The sequence below is a fragment of the Lissotriton vulgaris genome, chromosome 1_1 (genome assembly GCF_964263255.1).
Source record: "Lissotriton vulgaris chromosome 1_1, aLisVul1.2, whole genome shotgun sequence".
Taxonomy (NCBI): Eukaryota; Metazoa; Chordata; class Amphibia; order Caudata; family Salamandridae; genus Lissotriton; species Lissotriton vulgaris.
This window is the reverse complement of record NC_141685.1, coordinates 738,085,263-738,104,747: the sequence shown is the minus strand read 5'-3', so window position 1 is coordinate 738,104,747 and position 19,485 is coordinate 738,085,263. Positions and strand designations below refer to the sequence as shown.

Sequence of the window (19,485 nt, the reverse complement as noted above, 5' to 3'; positions counted from 1 at the left end):
CCGCCTTCGGGCCCGGCTCCAAAGAAAATCGAAAAGCCTGCCGGTAGCTCGGGACCGAGCAAACCCACGTACCAATCTCACCAGCACCGTCGGCACCAAAGCCAAAAGAAGTCCCGGCTCTGAAACCGGTTCCGACACAGTTGACTTCTAAAGACAAACCGGGCTCGAAAACTCCCAAGCCCAAGATGGCTTTGACGCTTCCGTACCGAAACATCCAGCTACGCCTCCAAAACTAAAACCCTCGGAGCCAAAAGCTACGCCAAAGGACTCTATTACGCCTCATAAGGCTAAGGACAAAAACAAACAACAACCCCGTTCGGAAAGAAAAAATCGGTGCCGAAAGCGGTTCATGAAGAAGAGGAGCTTTTCCATCCAGATCCCATTGATCCAAAGCAGACAAAGATCTGTATAGATCCAAAGACAGGACATGTCACCACTGGACCACCTAGAAAGAGGAAGTTAGACACAGCACCTGTGCTACAGTGCGTGTGAAGAAGAAGGACTCTGCCACATCGCCTATGCACCCTTCTCCTATACTTCCTTCTAACCCACTTCCTCTAACTAAACCTATTACACCTCCAATTGAAACTTCTCCACCTAATTTTTCTCCACATAATGAGGATGATGATGACATGGTGGTAGGAGGTGACCCAGATGACCTTTTTACGTACCCAACTGACCCACCTGATTGGGAGTACCCTGTCCCACAAGACTTACCAGACATCCCAAGTCCACACACATACCCCTCAAAACCATCTCCTCCAGAAGACAATATTGGTTTTGGACACTTAATCAATAGTGCTGCCATCTATCATGGTGTCACAATGATGCACTCAGATGAGGCAGAAGAGGACTTTTTATTAGGTACTTTTGAACAGTCCCAAAAGTCAGTACAAATATTACCCATGATTAAAGGAGTCATTACCAAACCAAAAGATATGATGGACAGATTGTTTGAGCAAATCAAACACTCACCCCCAGTCAACTGATCTGGGTTCAATCCATCAACATTATTTAGCTCACTCCACCACCCCAGTTCAGACATGGCCATATGCAAATCGGTCTGACCCTGTGCCTCATGGGAACAGTCCAGCCCGAACTGCCAAGCCATGTCTTCCCTGGACCGGAAACAAGCATTTTGGGACTGGTTTCGGGTTTATAACCCTCATCAGCCAGGCTATCTTGAATCCAGTGGCAAAGAGAGCAAGGGACCCACGTCTGTGCATACCCTGCCAACTTAGGGCAAGGAGTCATTAAGCATGCCCCCGAAGTGTTTAAAGATCCTTTACGTGCCAGGATTCTAAACCCTAGAATGGAAAAGAAGTATAGGCCTGCCCCCGTAGGTCCTGCCTACATTAACGGACAACTGCCCTTAGATTCTTTGGTCGTTTCTAACGCTAGGAAGTGAGCTAACTCCCAAACCTCAGGAGAAGCGCCACCTCTTGATAAAGAGTCAAAGCTGCTTGATGCTTCTGGTAAAAGAATAGCTGCCCAAGCAGCCAATACCTGGCGCACAGCTAACACCCAAGCACTGCTCGCAAGATATGACAGGGCCCATTACGACCAGTTAGAAACTCTACTACAACATTTACCTGACCAATATTTTCCACTCAGCAAGTCCCTAGGGAGTGGAAGAAGGCTATAGTACTCCCAATAAGGAAAAAACCCAATGTCAGCATGGAGGTACTAGAAAACCTCAGACCCATTTCCTTATTGCCGTACGTGGCGAAGGTAGCCGAGAAGGTGGTTAATGCTCAGCTCACGGAGCACTTGGAAAAATGTAACTTACTCCACCCCTCGCAATCAGGTTTTAGGGCGGGCTACTCTACGGAGACGGCCCTCCTAAGAGCCACTGAGACTCTAAGAGCAGGGGCAGATGCTGGTCATACAATGGCCCTGATCATGCTTGACCTAAGCGCGGCTTTTGACACCGTAGCGCATTCCATCTTGCTACGGTGTCTGAACGAAGCTGGGGTCGCTGGTCCTGCGCTGGGCTGGCTACAATCTTTCCTTACAGAGAGATGTTTCCAGGTTCAGCAGGGGACATGCCGCTCAGGGGAGATGTCACTAGACCAGGGAGTGCCTCAGGGCTCGGCTTTGAGCCCCACTCTTTTTAATTTATACATGGCCTCCCTGGCGAAAGTTGTACACTCTTTTGGGGTGGAATTAGTGTCGTACGCTGACGACACTCAGCTGCTGATCTCCCTATCTCAGAGTACCACCAACACCCCTAAAAATTTTAAATCTTGTATGCAGGCACTAGCAGAGTGGATGGATGCCCATTGTCTAAAACTCAATGGCTCCAAAACAGAGGTGCTGGTGGTAGGGGGAAAAAGCGAAAAATGGTCGGATGAGTGGTGGCCGTCATGCCTGGGCCCTACCCCCATACCATGTCAGGAGGCTAAGAATCTGGGAATTTGGATGAACCCCTCGCTCTCATATGAAGGCCACATAAGGCGCCTTGTGGGCAAATGTTTTGGAGTCCTAAAGACCCTAAACAAAACCTTAGACCTCCTCCCTTTATCGGCCAGAAGAACACTAACGCAGGCACTGGTGACCTCGCGGTTAGATTATGGCAACATTCTGTTCCTTGGGGCAACCGAGGGCAGCATAGGTCGCCTACAAGTCATCCAGAACTCCTCCGCCAGACTGGTGTTAAGAAGACCCAGGAGAGCTAGCTCGAAATTGGCACTGGATGCGCTTCATTGGCTGCCGGTGAAGAAGCGTGTGCTATTTAAGTGCCTCCTTTTCTGCCACCGTATTGTCTGGGACAAGTCACCAACATATCTGAAGGAGCTAGTTAGCCGATATGAGCCTACCAGGACCCTCCGTTCAGAGGGTACCGGTTTGCTGACAGTCCCCAGGATCAGGAAGGCGAGAATAGGTGGACGGTCCTTCGCGCTACTAGCAGCTCAAAATTGGAACAAATTACCTCCTGTGCTGCGACTGGAGGGCAATGAACTACGGTTCAGGGCTCTGCTCAAAACTCACCTTTATACTGCATAGAGTCTGGGTGTTCTAGGCTGGTTCACTGGTAGCTTAGCGCGGGGACACGCCGTGATGGCGTTACTGAGCGCTCTATAAGCTCTTTATTATTTAATATAAAACACAGGCAAATGATCTAATCCAAGAGGGTAAACTAATCTCAAATGAATCAATAAAATGTGCACTTGATGCGGCAGACACTGCCTCTCGAGCAATAAATACCAGTGTGCTCCTTAGACGCCACGCATGGCTACGCATCTCAGGTTTTAAGCAGGCGGTCCAGACTACTATACTTAATCAGCCGTTTAAACAAACAACAACAACAACTTTTATGCCCAGCTGTGGACAATGCACTAGAAAAGATGAAGAAAGACACTGAGATTGCCAAATCCATGGAAGCTTTACAGTCCCCACAAACACAAGGCTCCTTTCGACGCTCCTTCTACAGAGGAGCCTCCAAACAGATGGGAGCAGACAACTCCTTTTCCTTTAAAGCCACTACACAAACATCCCCCAATAGAGGATATTTTAGAGGTGGATACAGAGGAAACAGCAATAAGGGAAGAGGTCGAGGTAATAACACCAATCGTACCTCTCCCACCACAAAACAGTGACTTCCTTCCGCTCCCCCCACAACATCCCACTCCAGTCGGGTGGAGATTAGCACAGTTCCTACCGGTCTGGAATTCCATCACAACAGACAGGTAGGTGAGACAAATGATCCAGTATGGCTAGCTGGCACCCGGTGCGTCTCTCTCCCTCTCCTTCACAGGTACCGTACCTTATCGTGCTGCCCCACGGGAACAGACTGCGGGGCCCATTAGGGACTCCCCTATGGTAAGGACTAGCCCTTGTATTCCATCTCTTGTGACATCTTCATCCTATTGCTGTTCCTAACCTTTATATTGTACATATGTGACTATGGGCAAATACTGCTGAGATGCCCTCTGATTGTGTTTCTAATTTCAGTGTGTGTGTGTATTCACTTTGGAGAGCTATGGTGATCGATTGATCTTGAGATCACGCCACGGGTTATGTTTGGCTTATTTATGTACATTTCTTCTAGGTCACCACACTAGAGCAGGACCTCCTGGCCTGCCCCCTTACTGACCCAGCGAGGTTGTATTTTTACCTTTCTTTCTCCTTGTTGTTTTTCATTACTGTGTAGTACTGAGCACCTGAGGTCCTGAAGAATTGCCAGTTGGGCAAGAAACATGTTGACCTAATCAGAGGGTTTGAGGTAGTCCGCTGTGCACCTTACAGTCCCTATCTCCCCTCCCACTTTTTTAATCAAGGGAGTCAGCCACGTGAATAAAGGTCCTTGTGGATTGACCCACCTTTTTTAAACCACCACTCCCTCACGACTACACTTTCACTTGACCCCTCACACGCACACAACCATTGGCTGGAACAAAAGAACTCCGACAAAGAGCGCCTATTAGGCGCCCGTCAGACATTGCATTGCCAGTCTGATGAGGAGCAGGAGGCCAATGATGAAGCATGACATCTAGCTCACTGGGTGTGTGAGGCCTTCTAGTTCCAACAAGGGAACATCCAGTTCCCTGTCTTTGCTCTCCTCCTCTACACACACACACTGTCTTGTCTATTCCCCGGGGAACTTTGTACCCTTTGTTGTGTTTGGTTGGCTGGACATGTACACTGGACCCCGTTAAATATCGTCCACACATGGTTCCCTCCTTTGTATTGAAGTACTGCCTAGAACTTACAGCTACCCCTCCACATATACCACCGAAGCATCGTCCCATGTCCACAGAACATCTTACGCTACTAAAACAAGAGGTTCTCTCATTGCTTCAAAAGAACGCAATAGATATTGTTCCCTTACAACATCAAGGAACAGGGGTTTACTTACTGTACTTCCTAATACCCAAGAAGGACGGGACACTAAGACCAATTCTTGATCTCAGGCCCCTCAACCTGTATATACACTCAGATAATTTTCACATGATCACTCTACAACAAGTGCTCACGCTGTTACAACACAGCAATTTCCTTGCCACACTAGATCTCAAGGATGCCTAGTTCCACATTCCCATGCATCCTTCTCACAGGAATTATCTAAAGTTTGTACTGGACAGACAACACTACCAGTTCAAAGTCCTTCCATTTGGAGTGACCACTGCACCCAGTGTGTTCAAAAAGTGCCTTGCAGTAGTACCAGCACATCTCAGAAGACAACAAATCCATGTATTACCATATCTCGAAGACTGGCTAATAAAAGCCAAGTCATTCAATCAGTGTGTTCAACACACACATCAAACCATTCAAACATTACACGACTTAGGGTTCACAATCAACTACACCAAGTCGCATCTCCAGCCCTCTTATATACACCAATATCTGGGAGCCACCTCTACAGCTCTAGCATATCCCAGTCCAGCCAGGATAGCGAGCATTAAAGCCTTAGTCGCAAATTTCAAAACCAACACTCTCTTCCAGCCAGAGTGTTCATGCAACTCTAATGCATGATGGCATCTTGCATTTTTATTGTACCATATGCAAGACTTCAAATGCGTCCATTTCATCATGAATGTCTAGGACAACAGTGAACTCAGGCTCAAGGAAAACTTACAGATCTGGTGTTGGTGGACAGCCGCACACATCACTCTCTGCAGTGGTGGAACACCAAAAACGTGTCCTAAGGGCGGCAGTTCCTCGAACCTGTTCCACAAATAGTACTTACAACAGACATCACTCACAGGATGGGGAGCCCATCTCCTCAGACACTCAACTCAGGGCAAATGGACCACTCAACAAAAAGGGCTCCACATCAATTACCTGGAACCACTAACAATATTCGTAGCACTAAAATCTTTCCAAGTACATGTACAGAACAACGATGTTCTTATCCGGACGGACAACATGACAGCTATGTACTATATACAAAAACAAGGAGGCACACATTCTCTGCAACTGTCCCAACTTGCACAGAACATTTGGAGATGGGCCATCCCTCAAAATATATATCTGCTAGTGAACACCTTCCAGGAGTTCACTATCAGATTGCAGATCTGTTAAGTCGACAAACACAACAGATTCACAAATGGGAACTACATCCACAAGTTCTTCTACCATTTTTCCACAAGTAGGGCCAACCAGACATAGATCTGTTCGCCACACACGACAACGCAAAATGTCCAACCTTCGCCGCCAGGTTTCCACACCTGTTGTCCAAGGGCAATGCGATATGGATGAAATGGTCAGGCAGATTTCCATACGCTTTTCCGCCACTCCCACTAATTCCACTAGTGGTACGCAAGCTCCAACAACAGTCTCTCAAACTAATTCTAGTAGCTCCCACATGGGCTCGCCAACCGTGGTTCACAACGCTGCTAGAACGCTCACTAGTTCCACACTAAAGACTGTGCCTGTCCCCATCCCTACTAACGCAGAACTATGGAGAGATCAGACATCCAGATCCAAGTCAGTTGAATCTAGCGATCTGACTCCTGAAGCCTTGGAGTTTGGTTACCTTAACCTGCCACCAGACTGTATGAACATCATTAAAGAAGCCAGACGGCCTCCTACTAGAACATGCTATGCTGCAAAATGGAAAAGATTTGCCATTTACTGCACCAATAATCATATTGATCTACTGGATGCTTCCATTCAAAATATCATTTGCTATCTACTACATTTACAAAGATGTAATCTGGCATATTCATCCATACGTTTACATCTGGCAGCACTTGATGCTTACTTACAAAACAGACAACACTTGTCACTATTTAGAGTGCCCGCAATTAAAGCCTTCATGGAAGGCCTTAAAAGAATCACTCCTCCTAGGTTACCGCCCTCTCCAATGAGGAAACCTAAATATTTTTCTTACCAGGCTCATGGGACCCCATTTGAACCTTTACAAAAATGTGAGCTACAGTTCCTCACATGGAAAACAGCTTTCTTAATTGCCATTACCTCTCTTAGAAGAGTAAGTGAAATTCAAGCTTTCACTATTAAAGTACCTTTCTTACAGTTATATCGTAACAAAGTAGTCCTCAGAACAAACCCAAAATTCCTTCCTAAAGTCATCACTCCATTTCATCTTAATCAATCAGTGGAGTTGCCAGTGTTTTTTCAAAACCCAGATTCTGTAGCAGAAAGAGCTCTACACACTGTAGATGTTAAAAGAGCACTTCTGTATTACATTGACAGAATAAAATCCTTTCGCAAAACAAAACAATTGTTTATAGCTTTCTCCCCACCGCATAAAGGAAATCCCATCTCTAAGGCTGGGATTGCAAGATGGATCGTTAAATGTATACAAATATGCTACCAAAAAGCAAAGCGCATATTAACAATTCCTCCTAGAGAGCATGCCACACGCAAAATAGGAGCCTCTATGGCCTTCTTAGGAAACATTCAGTTAGAAGATATCTGTAAGGCAGGAACATGGTCTACAACACACACCTTCACTAAGCACTATTATGTTGATGTATAAGCCAAGGAACAAGCTGCTGTAGGCCAAGCTGTTCTTAAAACTCTCTTTCAAACTTCTGCAACCAATACAGGTGACCACCACTAGGGGAGATACTGCTGTAAAGTCTATGCTATGTGTGAGATCTGCAGCTCATATGCCTCGAATGGAAAATGCTACTTACCAGTATGCATCTGTTCTTGGCATGTAGAGCTGCAGATTCTCACACGCCCACCCTCCTCCCTGGGACCTGTATCTGTTCCATTTCTATCTTATTTAGATATACACACATGGACATCTTTTTCTTTTTACTAACTCCATCATTTCCCATCATGGCGAAAAACAATCTAAGGATCGTCCACTATCGTCCAAGGGAGGAGTCACCAATCTCGTGACTACAAAGACTTCTTCCAAGACAACAACAACCTGCAATGATACGAGCCCAACACCAGATGGGGATCTAATGCGAAGTTTGAGAATCTGCAGCTCTACATGCCAAGAACAGATGCATACTGGTAAGTAGCATTTTCCTAATGTGCCAATAGCCTTTATGGATGATCAATGACATTACCATTCTGTAAAAGACATCTAAAGAAGTCTGTACACAGACATTAAAATCCCACGTACCACTGCCTAGCCCCACATCCAAGAGGAAGTTAAAATACTCTGCCTACATCCTGGTCTAACTGTCCGCCTACTTTCGTTCCATCCCCTTCCAGGCCCATGGTCAGGGACATCTAACGTACAAAGCCACACCTGCTCCATTTTCTTACATTCTAAACCCAATCGATATTGTGCCCCAGGCCAGAGACTTTCTAGGCATACTCACCCTAAATGTTAACTCAGCAACAATTGCACCAGAGAACCACTGCTCCCTCTTATAATTTCTCTTATGTTCTTATCTAAACCCCTCATCCCCCAGAGTCCACTCAGCCTCTATACAAATTTCCTCAGTCCCTGTGGTTCAGTCCTTCTACACTTTAATCAGATCCTTTTTAGTATAAATCCTCAGCAAAGTCCATACCCTGGATGTGAGGAGAGATTTGAAATTCTATCTAGACAAGACACAAGACATCTGTAAATCGATTCAATTGTTTATCAACTATGGGTCGGTCTGTACAGGCTTAGCCACCTGCAAGCAATCCATTTCACAGTGATAGATTAATGTAATTTTTTGTGCTATCAAAAGGCTTACAAAACACTCTCAGCTAAGCCTAAAGCACACTATACCAGGAGGGAAAGCGGCTACAGCTGCTTTACTGCGCAATTTCCCTATTCCGGAAATTTCCAAACCAGCCACCTGGAAATCAGTACATGCATTCACCAAGCACTATTGCCTAGAATCTGACGCTAGAGAAGATGCTCAAGTAGGGCAGGCTACCCTCAGAAACCTATTTGCTTAAACTTTCTTGTTGATCCTCGGTCTCCTCCACCACACTATTTTGGGATGGGCTTGCTACTCTATTCAGGGGTTATGAATATTCATGGGATTCCTCTATGAAACAAGGAAGCGGTTATTACATGGAACACCTGTTCTCTTGCAGGGAAATTTCTATGATTGTCCTAAGCAACCCTCCCTCCTGTCCGGTGGAGGGGACAGAGGTATCCATACAATCTGCATCTGTTCACAAATATATTTAAAAGAGAACTGAAGTAACTGCCACCTGCTGAGCATGATGGGATACTGGTGGTCTCTGGGTTCTTATAGGCACAGTCTTTTTTATTACCGGGATGGGAATGATCCTTGAAAAGAAAAGATTTATGCCTAATCATGTGCGTTCACCCCCTCTACCAGGCATTCTCACCCTGCATGCAAAGGCCTCAGCCCTGGGAACAGATTTACTCCCATGTATTATATTTAAGATGCAGTAAACTTATTTACAGCATTGTGTAACCATTTTCAGTTTTGTGAGTACAGAACTTGAATTTATTCTAGTAAATCATGCCATGCCCAAGTTGGACTTGGGCGTGCAAATAGGTTTGTTAATCCAGCAATCAGATTTCCAAACTTCCTACTGGAGTCGAGAACAGCTTATGTTCCCAAAATGATGTGAGGTCAGCTGTCCACTTTACAAAGTATTGATTGGAAATCTTATTACAAGTGTCATATAGATATGCTGTGCCTTCACACTGTGTTAAGTTAGCATGAGCTTATTAGAAGTTTAGACGCCATTTTACCTTTCTGCTGCTTCTGCACACGGCACATATTGTTATTAGAGCTTTGAGCCTAGAGAATATTTTGCTTCACACGAGAATAATAGGTTTTGCTATTGTATCAGCTTTGCATGGTAGGCTATGTCTGAACAGTGAGTGCCGAGGCCTTCAAGGTTATTTCAACTCAGTGGTTGTTGTGAGGTCTGATCTGCGCGCGTTCTAGACATAACACATATGCAGCTGTGGCCAACTCTGACTTTAGGCGCGTTTAATATTGCACTGCGCAGAGCATGCACATACACTTGATGAATATTCGCATGCAGAGAGCTGGTGGAAGATGATGTGATCCCTTTTCACTAGGATCAGAGGTATGGGGCCGCCCTTCTAAAACCCAAAGAGACCTTCTTTAGATATAATATAATATACTAGCAAGGGAGGGTAAGATTTAGGTGCGATTTAGCCCTCTTCCCTTTAGCATTTTAACATGCTTTCTCCCTTTGTATTTTATGGACTAGTAACTATGCTGATAACTTTATTGTATAATATGTTTGCTTGTATTAGCTAAGATACTGAGCTTGAGAACACTGCATTAGAAATAAACATTTCAAACTTGCACGTGTCTTCATTTACTCCTCGTTCTGGATTGATACGTTGGTATAACGAAAGAGTGTTCATGTGTTCCACGTTACCTGAGGTGTTCTAAGTCCATGTTCTGGGTTGTCTGAACATTGGAAGTTTGTAAGAACCAATGAGACACAGATTGCTAGTCTGGTAGGGGATTTTGGGTACTAAGGTGAGTTTTGGCACACCCTAATTCACTGAGGTTCCAAGTCTCTATGCACAGTTCTGTGTGAGAGCAGGATCCCTGCGACACAAGCACAAGACAAGCTACCATATACTGCTTCCTTCTTGTTTTTCTTTTGGAGGTGAATACACATGAAATCCTTACAATTGAACAATAGTTTGTTTGAAATGAACAGACTGAATTTATAAAGTCACGAGCCATTTGAAGTGTACCCTTTATAAATTCTTATTTGAATCATTTACATTGGATTCGTTTTGAACATTTTGGAACACTTAATGAAATGGAGCTTAATTATTTAAATTACATTTACTTATTCAGAACATTGCCTTTGGATTCGCTGAACATGCACTCTCAAAAACAGAGGTAAACGTTCACTTGAAATGCCCTGCAAGTGGATTTCTCCATTGTGCCTTAAGGTGTAATGAGCCAGCGAACATGTTGTAACAGTTATTACTTTTCTGTTTTGTGTGGCATGGGGATTTTGATAATCACAACAATGGTTATTGTATTGCATATTTTTAATAATCCATTTAGTTTATATAGCCTAAACTTTGGTAAAGAGACAGTGTATCCCAGTGATATGTGTGTTCAGGTTCTATAAATAAACTTAATCAGTATTAGGCAGGCAATATTTCCTTGCAAAGTACTTAAGAAGGTATTTTAGGGTAGCACCTACCTGCTGTCATATTCTATTTAGAAAGCAAACACAAGGAGATGATGGACGGATAGCTGAAACTTTTCAGACACTCACCCCAAGTCACAGTTCGGGCTTGAATCCATCATCGTTCTTTAGCTCACTTTGCCACCCCAGTTCAAACACAACTATATTCAAATCAGTCTTGACCCTGTGCCTCATGGGAACAGTCCAGCCCGAACTGCAATGCTATGTCTTCCCTGGACCAGAAACAAGCATCCTGGAACCGGTTTTGGGCTAACAGCCCTCATCAGCAATGCTTGCTTGAATCCAGTGGCAAAGTGAACAAGGGACCCACGTCTGGGCATACCCTGCCAACTTAGGGCGAACAAAGCAAACACAAGGAGATGCTGGACAGAGCGCTGAAACTTTTTAGATACTCACCACCAGTCACAGATCTGGGTTGAATCCATCATCGTTCTTTGGCTCACTTCGCCACCCCAGTTCAGACACAACTATATGCAAATCAGTCTTGACCCTGTGCCTCATGGGAACAGTCCAGCCCGAACTGCCAAGCCATGTGTTCCCTGGGCCGGAAACAAGCATCCTGGGACCGATTTCGGGCTAGCAGCCCTCATCAGCCAGGCTAGCTTGAATCCAGTGGCAAAGTAAGCAAGGGAGCAAGGGACCCACGTCTGGGCATACCCTGCCAACTTAGGGCGAACAAAGCAAACACAAGGAGATGATGGACGGAGCGCTGAAACTTTTCAAGCACTCACCCCCAGTCAAAGATCTGGATTGAATTCATCCTCCAGTCACAGATCTGGGTCTCCATGCCACTGGAGTCAAGCTATCCTGGTTAATGACGGGTGAAACCCCGAAACCGGTCCTTGTTTGTAGTCCAGGGAGGACCTGGCCTGGCAGTTCAGGCTGGACTGTTCCCATTGAGCACAGTGTCAAGACTGATTTGCATATGGCTGGGTCCAAACTGGAATGGCATTGTGAGCAAAAAAACGATGGAGTTCGGCCCAGATCTCTGTACTGAATGTATGACATTGTTCTGCATTCTGTCCATCAATTTTTCTTTTTGCATTTGACACCCCAAGTGGGACGGGTATGCCCAGACGTGTGTCCCGTGCTCTCCATGCCACTGGAGTCAAGCTATCCTAGCTGATGAGGGATGACACATTGAAACTGGTCCTAGGATGCTCGTTTCCAGTCCAGGGAGGACCTGCCCTGGCAGTTCAGGCTGGACTGTTTCCATTGGGCACAAGGTCAAGACTGATTTGCATATGGCTGGGTCTAAACTGGAATGGCATGGAGAGCAAAAAAACGATGGATGCAGTCCCAGATCTCTGTACTGGGGTGAATGTATGACATTGTTCTGCATTCTATCCATCAATTGTTCTTTTTACATATTCTCTTTAGAGCCTTTGTTGGTAGTTCAGAAAAAAGCAGACCAATTTGTGATTTTCATTCCGAAGAACTGAATTTTTTACACAAAAGTGAAAATATTTTTGTTTGATATAATCTTCTGCTTTTGAGATTGGGTATTTTTCATTTTTTTTTTAATTTACCATTATGCTCCATTTTAAAGCTTAGTTGGGAATATTGTAAGGCAACTTTAAATATGTATTTTTATCTATGAATAATTTTTTATTCAGTATTGCAGTACTGCTAGATTGCCTTTTTCCTACTTCAAAGATGAACGCTATTCGACTGTGATATATTTCTTCCCTGTAAGTTGGCTTCACGGAAGGAGCATACATACGAATTACTGTAACATTTGTGTAAGATCATCACCAAGGTTTGCTGTTTTCCATGACCGTTGTCCTAAGCTTGAAGTGACTAGTGCATGCTGTGCCAAATTTTTGAAGCAAATCTATATCCTTGCGTCACTTTCTTAACAAGGAAGGTGATCTCCTGAACCTTAACCATCCCTTGAAAAGGTACACCTTTACTATTTTTTTTTTTTAGATTTCTTTAAAAAGGTGAAATACATTTTTTTCAGAAAACATTTGTAACACCGAACCTACCCTCTTATACGGGGCAGTATGGGAACATAATCTGTAGCCTTTGCCCTCATGAGAAATAACAGACCAGGACTGGGATTCACCGAGCAGTTTGAAAAGCATATGCTTAGGGGTGTGGCATCCAAACATTTGGCTTTTTTAAAGGGTGCAAGTGGTCCTGGGCCAGGTCTGCTGTAAGTACATGGAGGGCAATAGCTAGAAAGGGACGGGGTAATTTATGGCATCAAAACATGAGCCACTGATCGATGTCATGCTTTTTTTAAATTTATTTTTTTAAAGAAAAGTATTTTTCCATTTCTGAACGGATTACAAAAATAACAAGAAGCCGCCTTTTATTTGCTGGCATCTCCCCACCAAATGGGTCGCGGCACATGGTGCATGCATGTACATGCACAGCCTCTTCCCCCTTTTTTCTTGAGGTTTCGTGTTCAGCTTGCCTTCCCATTCTTGTGCTAACACGGTCATGCATTGAACCGCGACGTTTTATCAGGCATGCACTGGCCTTTCCTTTATTAGGTTTCGCTGGGGAACGGAGCCTTTAGGCTCCGCCTCCAGAGAAATCTCTTGATTGCAGTAGTGACTCTGGAATACGCCCCCCTGTCCCATTGGCTAGCTCCATAAATGGAGGCTAGCCATTGGAACAGAGAGGCGTCCGTCATGGCCGGAGGAGACTCGGGGGCGGGAACGCCCCCGAATCTGGTCCGGCCGTGCTGTCTGTTTCTTACAGCCGGCCAATCCCTGTGCAGCCGGCCGGAAGTCCCGCCCCCACAGCCCGAGAGACAGGAGAACAACTATGGCGGGCGCTCTGCCGGGCTCCCGTGAGCTGAGGGAGCCCGGCGGCATCAGAAGCGGGAGAGCCCTGCAGCGTTATCCGCTTCCCTGGTTCACGCGCTGATGGCGGGGTGGGCTGGTCCGGCCGTGCTGTCTGTTTCTTACGGCCGGCCAATCCCTGCGCGGCCGGCCGGAAGTCCCGCCCCCGCAGTCCGGGAGACAGGAGAACAACCATGGCGGGCGCTCTGCCGGGCTCCCGTGAGCTGAGGGTGCCCGGCGGCATCAGAAGCGGGAGAGCCCTGCAGCGTTATCCGCTTCCCTGGTTCACGCGCTGATGGCGGGGTGGGGTCGGGACAGGGAAACCAACCCGTAGATCATAGCACAGGCCGCCTGCTTCCCCGATCTGATGTCTGCGTCCAGAACCTCTCAATCACCGAGCTCTCCTCTCCTGTGGAAGGCGATCCGGTCTAAGGTACAGTTCCTCGGGTCCCGCATGACCGAACTGCTCATCTCCTGTCGACCGCTCTGCTCATTCTTAGCAAGCGAAGTCCTGTAGATGGAACTCTCTGAGGGGGACTGTCAGCAATAACACTTCCCTCGATGTCTCTGAACTCCGGGGTCTGTAGCGCTGTGAGATGGAGACGTTCGCTGAGCTTGTTTATTATTTGCTCTTACAGCATTCCTTGTACTAATTATTTAACTCTCATGCGATGGTCAGCTCTTCTCCCGCCCCTTTCCCGCCGTTCGTGTACTCTCCCGCCCCCCTCGTTCTCTCCCGCCCCCCTCCCGCCGTTCGTGTACTCTCCCGCCCCCCCCCCCCCGCCCCCCTCCCGCCGTTCGTGTACTCTCCCGCCCCCCTCGTCCTCTCCCGTCCCCCTCCCGCCGTCCTGCTGTCTTTGTTGTCAGGGGCGCTAGAGTCCAAAGAATGCTGTCAAGGTTCAAGCACATAAGGTGAGTGCCGTTTTATTTTTCTTGCGCCGTTCCCGCTCCTCGCAGTGCAGCAGTCATGCCAATGTTGTGTTCTCAGTTACCCCGGCAACAGCAGTGATGGGAGGCCCAGGCCGTGATCTCACTGCGGGATCAGGAGGGGGCGAATGTGTGACTGGGATGCTGAAGTGAAGTGCAGGGCTCGGGACAGCGGGCGGCTGCCTGCACCCCGACATTCCCCTGCTGTCGTGTGTGTTGTGGAGATGGCTTCGGCTCTGTTGTGGTGTAGTGTTTAGTTTGTTGGGCTGGTGATGCGTCAGCACCGTACAGAGTTGCTTCTGGGGCGCAGGTGGCGCCGACATTGGTGGGGGCCAACGGAGCGGCTGATAAGGGGACTGCTGCCAAGTTATTTCTTTATATAGCGCTGTTACCAGCTAGTGGGGTAACTGTTTAGGGTGGCATAGAAGGGTGCGAATACAAGCAACAGTATGTCTATGGCACGTTACTGAAGCTCTACGCATTGGAGCTTTCGGGTTTTGAAGGAGGTTAGACTGCGAGAGTTTGAGGCGTGCCTTCTCCACCATAGTAAAAACTGAAGGCTCAGATCATGAGTCAGGAGTGCATGGGCAGGGACCCCGGCCAGCCGCGATTACTGTTAAAGCGCCTTTGCCCTTTTACACTCCTATTATGAGTTTACACCTCTTGGAATGGGTGAAAACTGTGCGGATATTGATTGAATTAGCCTGTGCTGCTCTGCGTGTTATTCTCTTTACCGAAGGGTTTTACTTAGACATTTACCACCTGCTCAAGCACCTCACAGTCTTTGTAACGCAAGCGCCACACGGTCTGTAACTAAAGGTCTCAGACACTCTTCACTGTCTAGCGCCGCATTGTAATAGACTTAACTTGATCTGCAATCGGCATGGGTGAAGGACTGCTGCACACCGGTTTCAAATAGGAAGTTCTATACTGAGGGGCTGTTTATTCATGTCATTCGGAGACAACTGCGATTTTCCTGATTATTGGGAGCCCTTTTAACCCAAAATAATAATTTATCTGGTTTACATCTTTAGATTATGGGCTCTGTGACCGTGTTTTCCCCTGGTCTACTTGATTGGATCAGTGTCTTTTTCTGCTAAAAGTTTATTGTCAGCATAAGAGGCAAGAAACGCTCAATGAGTTTGCAACATTTTGAGATATCCTACTAGTCATGACCGGGGCTTATTAATAAAACTTGAATCTGTCGCATTTTGACTTGTTGATATTCTCAGTGTTATGGCTCCCCCTCCCATCGCAATATTCTCCCAATAAATCATTACCCCATTACAGCTACCTAATTTTTTTTTTTATTATTTGACCTACTAACGTGAGTGTACAAGCGAGAAGATAGCTGTGTCCACATTTTGCCTGTCACACCAGGCATGTTTGCCGGCTGGGAGTCGCTTGGTCTGTAATTAGTTGTCACTCGTCCCTCTAAATATAGCCAGCACACACCCCGCCTGATTGAGGATGCATTAACACGCTTCTGTTCTAGAGTGCCACAGCACGAGTCAGTGTTTCCAACGTTCTGTGCGCTGCAGCTGCTGCAGGCGCCTGTCCCCACTGCGCTCCAGGCCCCTTCCTGAGGATGCTGTATGCACCGTTCGACCTGGTAGCCCTGTGTCCCACCCCCGTCCCCTGTCTCAACCTCCTTCCCGATGCCATCTAGGGACGCCAGGCTGATAGCTCAAACCTGCCAGGAGCGGCTGTGTTCACAATACCGGATCAGAGAGACCCCACCAAGGAGACAGGGACAGATATACAGCCGTGTGTCGGTGAGAGCACATGCATTTATTCACCACCAAGTGCATTCTACAGCATTTTGATTTCATGTGGGGCTCTCTGTGTGTGTTTGTGTGTGCATTTGCGAGAGATTAAGCTATTGGCACTGTAAATGACAATGCCAATTATTTATCTGTTTTCAAAACTAACACATAAATAAAAATGTTGTCATTTACAATGCCAATAGCTCAAACTTTTCAAAAGGCGAAACCATTGCATTGTAAATGCTTGTTTTATAATGCCCTGAATTTCGTGACGGCATACCTCTTGCAGTTTCAGATCGTGATCTCCTTTGATAGAAACTTACCATGTGCAATGAATATCTCTACAACAATATTTACACCAAGCAGTTCTAAAATGATCATCATGTACCTGAAGGAAACAGGTGTTTCAATACTCGCGCTGAGGGTCATCAGCGCTGTATTCTGCCATGCTCCTTGTGGTTTGGAGTAACAAACCATTCCAACTACCTATAACTGGTAAGTGAATGAAGGGGACAGATTGTTATTTATTTGCACGTCTCCAACTTGTGCCACTGAGAATCTAAAAATCCATCTTACCTGCTGATGTCCTGTTAAAACCTGATTTAGCTCGAACTGATTAGTTTGGCAAACCCCTTGCAACTTGAGTTTTCCTCTTTTTTAACATATTCCTATCTCTACTCTTTATAACGAAAGTTCAGCAGATGTTTTAATGTAATATTTTACTGTCTCTGGATCAGACATTTGACCGCATCCATCTTTTTATGGTTGGTCAGGGATACTGCATGGCCATTCCATTATATGCAGGAGAAATCTTGTTCTTTGTGGTCGGCACACAATATTTATCTGATGTGTCTTCATTCGAGAAAGAGAAGAGAAAGTGCACTGTGATACACTGCACTTACTTTTCGGGGGTCAGCCTTTGCCTACAATGCAACAACTGAGGAAGCCTGGGCTGGCAACATACTTGTATAACTCCATCTGGACATCGCAAGGATGGTGGATTCTTACCTTCGTCTCGAACTGGCGTGCCATCAGAAGTCACAGACTGCGCCGTAAGTACATGGAATAATGTCCAGAGGGAGCAGGGGAAGCCCCTGAATTCTGGCTCACTGCCTTGACACCAGACCCAAGTCGTATTAGCCATGAGTACAGCCTCCAGATTCTGAAAACAAAATAAAGTAGTAATCATGGATATCAACAAAGAGGGTGGAAGCAGACAATGAAATAAGAAGCACTGAGGTTGGAAGAAGGAAGATCAAATAAGAGGTCGTTATTTTCTTCAGAAACAACTCCAGTCAATCCCCCCAAGAGGCACCCTTCTAAAATCTACGTGCCACCTCCTCAAATGTCCACTCTTTCATGCACTCAACCTCCACACAGATCTGAGTAAATGTATCTGTTGCACTCCATCATAGTTGATTCCTACTTGTCATAGCGCTTCAGTCTCCTCACTGGTTACACTCATCTAGTACAATAGAGGCTTTGTGGGTCGTAGTCTACTTTCTCCCAAATTTCCGGTATTTTCTGTTATTTGATAGAGACTTCTAGCCTCAGATTCCTTACCTTAGAATTATCCTTAGGTGTCAGGCTGGATCCAGAATTTTTTTGTGAGCAGTACCCTGCATAATGATAGGTGGCGTTGTTCGGCCACGCATGGCGTCCTTGGCCTCGTCTGGTCCGGAACATTTGCTGTGCCTGTATAGGCTCCACTCAAGCGTGCTGACATCAGTTCCTTTCTTTCCACGCCAACCAGCGCAGACCCGGACAGAGCTACCCCCAAGTCTCTTTTTGATTAGGCTTTTTCGACCTTTAGTCAGTCTTTTTTGAAGTCCTGCAGCACCTGTCACCGACAGATGTTCGCACCTTGTTTGTCTGCGGTGCCTCGAATGGAACCATGACCTAAAAGGCCTGCCTGATTGCTGCGCCATGCATCCGAAGGCTTTAAGAAAGTGACCCCTCATGCTCCTGATGGCTTGACAAGCAACGTCGCCATGCTAGAGGTCCCAGTCGAGAGGAAGGTCCAATAAGAAGTTGCGGAGTCTGAGGCTGTCATTCCACTCCAAGTCGTCAAGCCATTTGTGTACGTCTCAGAGCCACAAGAAGAAAAAGAAGTTGAAGCGCTCTTCAACTTCACTTCATCCATCGGCCAACGAGATGAGGGAATGTCCCTCTAGGCCTGGCTCCATGGTTGAGCCAGTGCTTGAGCCAACTCTGCACCTCCCCGCGTTTCCAGGAGAAGGGCGACCCCCGTTCAAATACAAAAGTTTTATGAAGCCATGCGCTTCATATTTGAGCAGCCCATCTATGGGCCCCACAGGTTCATGAGGGGCCCCTACTGGATCCACGCTGGCGACCTGGTGGCAGTCGGGCCCCAAGAATCAACGTATGGATCCAGAATGACACCAATCTTGCCATGTCGACCTTCCCCGGCACCGGTCCTGAGGTCGACGATCCCGGCGCCCACCAGCAGCGCCATCTCCATTGTCTTCCCCTACTTGGAGCCGGAGGGGCATCATACATCACTGGCTCCGGCACATACTGGAGCCATGCCTCCAGGTTTGATACCGAGGCCTACTCCTATGGGCTAGGACTCTGGGAAGAATGGAAGGGAACATCATTCACAATGGTGGTGCAGAGTGCGGCTTAGGTCCTAGACCTTAGCTTGCTCCTTGTGGCAGTCAAGACTTATGTCTTGACAGCAGAGCTTCAGCTGGGAGTGTCATCTTCCTAATTACTGCTCCCATTTAATGAAGCACTTACTGATGTCCTGCTTGGAACCTGGTTCAAGCCCAGCACAGGGGCTCCTGGGAACAGGACTTTTGCCTGCCGCCACTACCCCACTCCTGGATACCCCAGATTTCTTATGGAACACCCTAGCCCAGAGAGCTTGGTTGTTGTCCATACCTCCACTTCTCATGTAAATCCTGGCGCATTCC

At 46.6% G+C, this 19,485-nt stretch overlaps 1 protein-coding gene across 1 annotated transcript in view; it reads right to left on the bottom strand.

Moving 5' to 3' along the window:
- Positions 1-19,485, bottom strand: part of QSOX1 (quiescin sulfhydryl oxidase 1) — a 357,780-nt gene that overhangs the window by 12,384 nt on the left and 325,911 nt on the right. The window contains exon 10 of the mRNA XM_086955434.1: positions 17,558-17,711. Within this exon, the coding sequence (XP_086811560.1) occupies positions 17,558-17,711 (154 nt within the window). The remainder of the gene's footprint in view (positions 1-17,557; positions 17,712-19,485) is intronic.